The sequence below is a fragment of the Bidens hawaiensis genome, unplaced genomic scaffold (assembly GCF_021521415.1).
Source record: "Bidens hawaiensis isolate Kalapana, Puna unplaced genomic scaffold, B.hawaiensis_p1.1 tig00002839_1, whole genome shotgun sequence".
In the NCBI taxonomy this organism is placed as follows: domain Eukaryota; kingdom Viridiplantae; phylum Streptophyta; class Magnoliopsida; order Asterales; family Asteraceae; genus Bidens; species Bidens hawaiensis.
The window spans coordinates 1648618-1658467 of record NW_027491153.1 but is presented as its reverse complement, the minus strand read 5'-3'; the positions used below and the strand labels follow the sequence as shown (position 1 = coordinate 1658467).

Below are 9850 nucleotides of genomic sequence, written 5' to 3'. Positions count from 1 at the left end.
ATCAATGCAAATAGGAGTAAGTGAGAAATTCAGACCATAATCGCGCAACTGTTGTTGAATCCAAAGAACCTGGGAGCAGCAGTTGGATGCTGCCATGTATAATGCTTCACAGGTTGAAATTGCGACTGAGGTCTGCTTCTTGCATTGCCACGACACTAATCTGCCACCAAGAAACTGACATCCACCAGTTGTAGATTCCGACTCTGATTGCACCCTCCATAATCAGAATCTGTGTAAGCGACTAGCTCCAAGTCTCCTCCTCTCGAGTACCACAACCCCAGCTTCGGCTTGCCTTTGAGATACCGCAGTATCCTCTTCGCGCCCTTCAATTGAGATTCTTTTGGGTTTGCCTGAAAGCGTGCACAAAGACAAACAGCAAACATTATATCAGGCCTAGAAGCAGTTAAGTACATTAAAGAACCTATAATAGCCCGATATTGGGTTGGGTCCACGTCTGCATCGTTGTCTGAATCAGCACCCAATTTGTGATTGACGTAAACTGGAGTATCATATGGAGTGTTGTCCTCCATCTTGAAGCGTTTGAGAACATCATGGACATACTTCGTCTGATGAATGAACATCCCGTCTTTCTTCTGATCAACCTGCAATCCTAAAAAGAAAGTTAGTTCACCCATAGCACTCATTTCAAATCTCTTCTTCATGACGGCCTCAAACTCCTGACACATGGCGACCTTTGATACAGCAAAGATAATGTCGTCCACGTAGACTTGCACCAGCAGAAAGTCGCTACCCTTTCTCTTGAAGAACAATGTGCTATCAATTTTACCTCTTTCAAACTCATTCTCAAGCAAGTAATCTGATAAGGTTGAATACCTGGCACGAGGTGCCTGATGTAGTCCATACAGCGCTTTACTTAGCTTGTACACGTGATCGGGAAAGTCAGGGTCAGGAAAACCCGGAGGTTGCTCAACATACACAACCTCGTCGACTTTACCGTTTAGAAACGCACTCTTCACATCCAACTGAAAAACCTTCATCTCCTTATGAGCAGCAAATGCCAAAAACAAACGAATGGCTTCCAATCTTGCTACAGGAGCAAACACCTCATTGTAATCAATCCCCTCTTGTTGATTAAAGCCTTTAACAACCAGCCTCGCCTTGTTCCTGATAACAATCCCTTTCTCATCTCTCTTACATTTGAAGACCCATTTCGTGCTAATCGCTTGCACATACCTTGGTTTTGCAACCAAGTTCCATACTTCCATTTTCTTAAACTGAGCTAACTCTTCTTGCATGGCTTCGACCCCCGAGCTGTCCATAAGAGCCATTTGATAGTTCTTTGGTTCAATCTGGCTGATAAAGCAGGTGTACAAGCACTCGTTGATTATGCCTGATTCTTTAATGCTTGAGTAAACACAGGTGTGCTCATTCAAGCTTTGTCTTGTTTGTACACCGGCGGACAGATCACCTATCACATTCTCCAAAGGATAATTTGGTGAATTCTCGTAGTCGGTACCGAACTGACATTCAGATTATCTTCCAAGTTCGAAGATAGCTCATCAATGGGTGATTGATGTTGAGAGTGAAACGGATTGATGAATTCCTCTTCAGTAGAGGCAGCAGGGGTATTGATAGCATTTGACGAGGAAGGCTGACATTCATCATACTGTGGTCGTTGCACCAAAGTGTCTTCCTCATCGCATATCATCTTTGTAGCAATTCTTTCCTCAACATCTGCAAAATCCAGATAAGGTATGTTAAAAGATTTAAAAACTCTATCATAGTCGAAAACCCCAGCGGGTCCCGAGCTTGGTTTTGGTGATTTGTAACTTGTGATATCAGTGTTACACACCACCTCAACCTTGCTGTTCGATGTATTAAAGACCCGTCTGTTGGGAGTCCCAACGATGTATCCGACTAAGATTCCTTCGTCGGCTACTTCACCAAATTTAGAATTGGTCTTTAATATCAAACATGGGGACCGAATGGTTCAAGACCACTCAAGTTGGGCTTTCTCCCATGCATAAGTTCATAACAGGTTTTATTTAATCTTTTAACAGTTAACACTCTATTAAGGATATAACAGGCTGTAGCAACAGCTTCAGCCCAGAACACCACGGGAAGTTTCGAATCAGCCAGCATAGTTCTGGCTCCTTCAATTAAGGTTCTGTTCTTCCTCTCAGCCACTCCATTTTGTTGCGGTGTATACGGTGCGCTGTATTGATGTTCTATCCCCTTCTGTAAGCAGAATATCTCCATCTCATAGTTCTTCAACTCAGTTCCATTGTCACTCCTGATGAATTAAACCCGTTTCCCCATGATATTCTCAACCTTGGTAATCAAATTCTTTACCATCTGCACTGTTTCATCCTTTGACTTCAGGAAATATACCCAGGAATATCGAGAGAAATCATCAGTGATCACCAAGCAATACGATGTTCCTCCTAGACTTCTTACATTCACGGGACCGAAGAGATCCATGTGAAGTAATTCTAGGGTACTGACAATTGAATTGACCTTCTTGGTGTGATGGGATTTCTTGTGTTACTTTCCCTTTTTGCATGATAAACATTTGTCTTCAAAGTTGAAATTCTTCAAGGGAACACCCAGCACAAGCCCATTTTTGACAAGGTAGTTCATTTTTCGAAGATGAATGTGCCCCATTCTCCTATGCCACAACTCGGACTCCGATTCAGTCGCTTTTGACAGAAGACACGATTGTTCTGTGGCCATCTCAGTCGATCTCATATCCATGATATACGTATTCTTCACTCTTGGAGCCTTCATAACAATCCAATCTTCTGGTATCTTAAAACCAGGATACAACACAATCGCTTCATTCTTTGTAAAATGTACGGTGTAGTCTTTGTCACAAATCTGCGAAATACTCAGCAGATTGTGCTTTAGTTCTTCAACAAAATTTACTTTCTCCAAAGTCATCTTTCCATTCGACACCGTCCCTATTCCTGTAATCCTTCCACCGCTCTGTCCTGCGAAACTCACCCTTCCTCCTTGAACAGGTTTCAAGTCGTGTAACAATTTCTTGTTACCCGTCATGTGCCGGGAACAGCCGCTATCCACAACCCATTGATTGTTGGCAGCCCTGTTCAACTGTTCCTGCACGATTAAAGCAGATGATTAAAATCTGGGGACCCAAGACCGATTGGTCTTGGGTCGATACATTCCGTACCTTGGCTGTCCAAAGTTAGTATCATAATAATTTCTGTGAGTCCTAACAGGATACCTTCTTATGGATTGACTATGAGGCCATCCAAACCTTCGTGAATTAAAGAATTATTACTTAAGGTTTGGTTGTTAGCAGTGAAAAACTGAGATCTATTTCTTTGAAAACCTGGATTAGTCCATTTTCTGAAATTTGATGGGTTTTCATTTTTACCATAATATTGATTACCGTTAGTTCTTTTCTCAGATTTTGAAGTCCTCACACCTCTGAATTTCTGCTTCAGAGGGCAATCAGCAACAAGGTGTCCTATTTGATTACATCTAAAACAACTTCTGTGTTCAACTTTCTTATCAATAGTTGTCTTAGATGTTGAGGCTGTATTACTGCCCATTTGTCTCACATATGGTGGGACATACGGGTTTAGTGGAGACTTCTTTTCAGGTGTTTTATTTTTCTCTCCACTTCTCGGTAACACTTCCTCTTGTTTTGTCTCATACGACTCAGAGGACTTGTCTTAGTTAGATGAGACAGGACTCGGAGCAGAAATCTTAATACTTGCAACAGGCTTACTCACTTCTGGTTCTTTAGTAGTAACTTGAACAGGAACTGTTTGACCATAGTCAACATCAACAGATTTCTGATTACTAGGGTCATAAGTGTAATTATGATTGAAAGGTGGTGGAACTTCATGATAACCAATTCCTCCCCTTTTTGGGGAACCTTGATCACTAACGAGGTGATCAAGTATAGCGGAGGAATTTCTGAATTGCTCCAGTTTCCTGTTAAGTTCCACCACTTTTACCTGGTGATCAGCTATCTGTTTTTCCCTTTCAGCTATTAGTTTGGTTTTCTCTTCTAGAACCTCATAGCTAAGATCAATCACTTGAATTTTTTCAGCAAGCTTTGCTTTAAGACTTTTAATATCCTTCTCACTAGCTTTAATTTTTACTTTGTAACTATTTTCTCTAGCTTTAGTGAAATGATGATCTTCTTTTAAAGTTTTAAATTGCGCATCCAAACTAACAAACTGATCAGTTATAGTTGTCAGTTGTTCAGACAGATGTTCACACTTAGTACAAGAGAGTTCGGTACTTACCTCGGAGAGCTGGTCTGCCACATCTGCCATGTAAGCTTCATTTTTGCCAGTTCCCTTCTCACTATCTGCAGTTTCGATTTTTGCCAAATTGGCATGTTCAAATACTTCTTCAACATGCAGATTCCAGTTGTACTCCTCGTTCTGTCTGGAAATCATGGCTCTATAGTCATTACCACTACCACTCTGCTGTGTAGATCTGTTTTGACTGCGTTCTACACGTTCATTTTTGCATTCTTTTGCAAAGTGGCCATTCTGCTGACAGTTGTAACAGCGTACCTTCGACTTATTAAACCCTGGCCTCTCTCCGACAAACTTCCTGCCAGTCTTCTTCATGAACCTCTTCACCCTTCTGACAATCATAGCCATCTTCCACTGCAGATCCATCTCCTCCAGATCATCAGCATCGATCTGATCATAATCTTCATCCAAAATTGCAGGATCAACAATCTTACCCTGAATGTAGTTCTCATACGAAGCAATAAAAGATGCATAGAGAGCAAACTGCTGTTCAGCAGATTTAACACTCATGGGCATCTTCGAGTAGTTGTTGTTTGAAACACTTGGGGCAAAACTACTCTTAGTCGCTTGAGGTTGAGAAGCATTTGATCCTCCAGCTACAAAGCACACATCACCGTTCATGTTGAGAGATACATGTCCCTCATGTGTTGAGCTCGCGCCTGACTCTCCCTTAGAGTAATAAGCAGATGATTCAGTTTTCGAACTTGATCCAGAGTTAACCTTTGCACCATACATACCCGGATCTTGAACCTGATCGGTAGGTGTCTCCTTTCGTACCATGTTCAGCTCAAACGTTCTTAGCTTGTTAACTGCTGTCTCCAGGTCATAGTCAGCAAAGTCTTTATCTTCTCTCATCAACATAGTATACATCTCCCATTTTGGTGGGAGAGCATCAAGAAGCTTTTCAACTATCTCATCTTCTTTGTAAGCAATTGAATAGTTGCTGAGTTCAGTCATCAGATGATAATATCTAGTGATGATATCATCAAGTGATTCATTTTTCAAATACTTGAAGACCGAGAATTGGGTTTTTAGAAGTTTAATTTTCGAGGCACGAATTCCCACATTGCCCTCAAACCGGTTCTCAAGTGCTTCCCAAAGCTCTCTAGCAGTTTTATACTTTCGGAAGGTGTGAAGTATCTCTTGTGGAAGAGCCATTGTAATTGCTGCATGAGCTTTGCTTTCTGCCTCATACATTTTCTTCTCCTCTTCTTCCATCTCTTTGTATTTCTTGATTTGATCACGACCCTCATACTTAGCAGTAGGTGGAATGTAACCATCTTGTATGCACACCCACATCTTGGCATCTTGATACTTGACATATTGTTCAAAACGATCTTTCCACGCTACATAATCAGTTTTCTTAAGCATCTTAGGTGCTTTTGTAGCCGAACCTGCTTCTACTTCCATCTTTACTAGTTCGGTAATGTTTATCGAAGACATCTTTTTCTAAACTCAAAGAAATCCGAAAATAAAAAATTTATTTTCAAACAGCACTGTAGGCGAAGTTGTGGATAACTTCGCTTAAAACTTAACTTCGCGTGAATTTGTAACTTCGCTCACTTTCTTAAATTCGCCTGATTGGCGAACTTGAGAATAACTTCGCTTAAGTTGAGCGAACTTGGGAGGTAGGCGAAGTAGAGGGTAACTTCGCTTGAGGTAAGCGAACTTGAAGAGGTAGGCGAAGTTGTGGATAACTTCGCTTGACCTTATATCTTCGCCGAAACCCTACTAACAGTGACGGCAACTTCGCCTTATGAACACGAAGTTTCTGCAGATTAGATTTCTGGGTTTTTCGAGGTTTGTGAAGGTGTTATGGGTTGTTTAAGATTGTAGGAGGAGAGTATAGCACAAAAGCTCAGAAAACTCGTCCCGCGAATAGTCGAACGGAACGATTTCTATACCCGCGTGATAATCCCGAACCACACAATCGAACAAAAGCTCTGATACCAATTGTAGGTTCCCAGCCGGATCTACACGAGATATCGCGTACTACGTAGGTGCGGAATCCCTACGCAAGACGTTACGAGTATAGAAAACAATACGAGCTAACACACGATACGATAACCAAACACACGTTGTATTTCAACCGTAAACACGTGATACTATGATCACTGGATACAAAACTCTCTGACTCGAATACACAAAAACTTCGATTATATTTAATAAGTCGTAACAAACAACTTATATAGACACGACAACTTCGCCTGGCATGTTCAGGCGAAGTTGTCCCTAACTTCGCTTGACTAACAAGTTCGCCCATATAAGCGAACTTGTTAGTAACTTCGCTTACATACAAAACTCAAATCTAACTAACACGATTACAGACACTCGACACTGAACTACTGACATCATGCACCAACACAAAACAACTGCAAACAACTACTTCGCTGTGATTTAAAAGAAAGTAAATCGGATAGTAATTTTTCGGTTGATTTGAAGGAAATTCTGATCTGCTTCAAAGTTTGTGCTTGTTTCTTTTCTTCAAATTCGAGCAAAAAGGTTGAATAATCGTGACTAAGCTCGTGGCTCAGCTGAAATCGGCTCATTGTAAATGAGCCCAGTCAGCTCGGATTGTTAACGAACCCGAGCCAAGATAAGATCACCTTGTTGGCTCACTCGTTGGGCTCGTTTAGCTGGCTTGTTAGGCTTGCTCGTTGGCTTGACCATCGCCCAAATTTTAATATATATGAATTAGTATATTACCCGGCGTGTTGCGTCGAGGCAATTTGGTAACATTCGGGCGGTGGTAAAACCTAAGACTTGTCGGTCTCAAGCGTTGAGACGGTAGGTCGAAACGAGTTTGGTCGATTTCAGTTACATGTGTTATTGGACTGGAACTAAAACAAAAAAAAATTATCTTGAGGTGGAGTCGCAACTCGATCGTTGGTAAACCCAAATCGTTATCGATGTCGGGCGTTGAGACGGTTAGTCTACGTAAATTCAGTCTGTTTCCGTCACGTTCGTTACGATACCAGAACTAAAAAAATCAGCATTCGGTAGGTTTTTTCTACGTTTGATACGAACTAGAACTAAATTAAACAAAACGTTGTGAGTTTACGTGAATCCGGTCGGTTTCTGTCACATTTGTTACGATACCATAACTAAAACAAAATTGGTTTTCGATCAATTTTTGTTACCGTACGTTAAAGACTTGAACTAAAACTAAAAAAAAAACAAAAACAAAAACAAAATACCCATTCAAACGGTTAAGAGATCCCCCAAGTTGTCGTTTGGCGTTTGCTCAGACTTTGGTATGCGCTTTACGCAAGGTAGTGGATTCACCAGGCTCGATTGAGAATTGGGTCAAATTACTATTGTTGCCGCGTTGTACTTTAAGGGTGGTGAAACCTTCCACTAGGCAGAAACGCAGGTCAGGGAATCGAAAGTCTTTGCAATGTAGTAGCATTCAGCAAGCACTTGCGGTGTGGAAAGATGGATATGGTTTTGCTGACTTGGTTCTTTCTCTCTTTGATAAAGTGGGGGGAAGCACTTTTTCTAAAAGAGAGGTGGGAGGGGAGGAGGGTTCTGAAAACAGCCTCAATATTAAACAATGTCTCAGGAAAGTCAGGGATGGTCATTTCACAGCTGCAGTCAAGGTATTATGCTTAAGTGGGGTTGCCCCTCTCGGAGATTCAACCGTGAAAGCCCTCATTGATAAACACCCAGTGGTGCCGCCTCTGTCCTTGCCTTCTAGCTCTGTTACCCTGCCTACTCTCTCTGTGGATGGGGACTGTGTGCTTAGATGTATCCGATCATTTCCTAAAGGGACCTCATGCGCGAGAGACGGGATGCGGGCGCAACACTTGTTGGACGCTCTTAGTGGTGAGGGATCAGTGACTTCCATGGGTCTGCTCTCAGCCATCACTGAAGTCGTCAACTTATGGCTAGGGGGTCTGTGCCCCAAGGTGCTCGCTGAGTTTATTGCTTCGGCCCCCTTACCCCTTTATTAAAGCCGGATAATGGAATTCGGCCCATTGCTGTGGGGGCTATCTGGCGTAGGTTGGTTTCTAAAGTGGCTATGAAGATGGTTGGGAAGGAAATGACTCAGTATTTAGGGGACTTTCAGTTTGGGGTGGGGACCCCTAATGGGGCAGAGGCGGTGCTTCACAGCGCGAACCGGTTTCTTAACTCCTTTCACGCGGACGGTTCTTTAGCTATGCTTACCGTGGACTTCTCCAACGCCTTCAATATGGTCGACCGCACAGCCCTTCTCCTGGAGGTTCATCATCATTGCCCGTCTATCTATCTATGGGTCCAGTTCTTTTATGCCCAGCCGGCTAGGTTGTACGTTGGTGATGACTGTATAGGGGCTACAACTGGGGTTCAGCAGGGAGACCCCCTTGGGCCCTCTCCTCTTTGCCTTAGCATTACACCCTCTTGTTCTCCGGGTACAAAATGACTATAACCTCCCATTTCATGCTTGGTACTTGGATGATGGGACTATTATTGGTGGTGCCAACGAAGTCGCTAAAGCTCTAGACATTATCAGCTCGGAAGGGCCATCATTGGGGCTGCAACTTAATATTAAGAAAACCGAGGTTTTTTGGCCAGCGTTTAATGGGGTGAAAGTCAAAGATGGGCTCTTCCCTAGTGGGATTGGTAGACCAGAGAGAGGGGTAAAGCTCTTTGGAGGGGGTGTTAGTCGAGATCCCTACTTTATTAAGGAGTTGGCGAGGCGGAGAGCATCTCGTGCGGTTGATCTTATGAAACTCTCACCTTGCCTTAGGGATCCCCAGAGCGAACTCCTCCTGCTTAGGTCTTGCATGGGGGTTGCTAAGTTGCTTTTTGGGTTACGAACATGCCACCCCCATATGATGGATGATGCGGTATCCTGTTTTGATAAGGGGCTTCGAGAAGCCATCGAAGACATATTTGTATGTGGAGGCCCGTTCTTTGGTGATCTTCAGTGGCGACTTGCATCTTTACCAATGCGCTTAGGGGGTTTAGGCCTTCTTTCGGCTCATGATGTTGGGGTTTACGCTTTTGTAGCGTCGAGGGCTCAGTCTTGGAAGCTACAGAATCACATCTTAAGGAATAGCTGAGTTGTCGACCGGGACTCAGACTACGTGCAGGCCCTGGAACGCCTAAATGGCACTCTCCCAGACTTTGACATTGGCGGTTTCTCTAATATGGACATCGCCCCACCAAAGCCTCAAAAAACTTTGGCGAATGCCCTTTTTGGCAAAATCGCTCAGAGCCTGGGAGAAGTTTTTGGATTGTCCTCCCGACAGAAGGCGGTTATTGAATGCTTACAAGGTCCTCATGCCCAAGATTTTCTGATCGTTATCCCGATTGATGGCTTGGGCCAAAGCATGTCTGCGGTCGAGTATAGGGCCATTCTTAAGTACCGTTTGATGGTCCCAATGTACCCAGAAAACGAAACATGTAAGTCCCCGAACCCGGTAGCCCTACTTTAGCGTCGGATTTACTCATAAACACAGTTCTTACAAATCAGAGTTCATTAAAACTTCCGCGGAATATAAAAACTTTCATGAAACGTTACCGCAATCCAAAACTTGCCTTAATTAAACATTCTTGTCTTTCAAAATAAACGTCAATTACATTAAAACATCTTGAGTTTTCAGATG

At 42.9% G+C, this 9850-nt stretch overlaps 1 protein-coding gene across 1 annotated transcript; it reads left to right on the top strand.

Annotated features, from left to right (window-relative positions):
- Positions 1-8030: 8030 nt before the first annotated feature.
- On the top strand, positions 8031-9591 carry LOC143621346 (uncharacterized). Its single transcript, XM_077092796.1, has 2 exons — positions 8031-8519; positions 8590-9591. The coding sequence occupies exons 1-2, from the start codon at positions 8281-8283 to the stop codon at positions 9302-9304; spliced, it is 954 nt and encodes a 317-aa protein (XP_076948911.1). The 5' UTR covers positions 8031-8280; the 3' UTR covers positions 9305-9591.
- Positions 9592-9850: the final 259 nt, after the last annotated feature.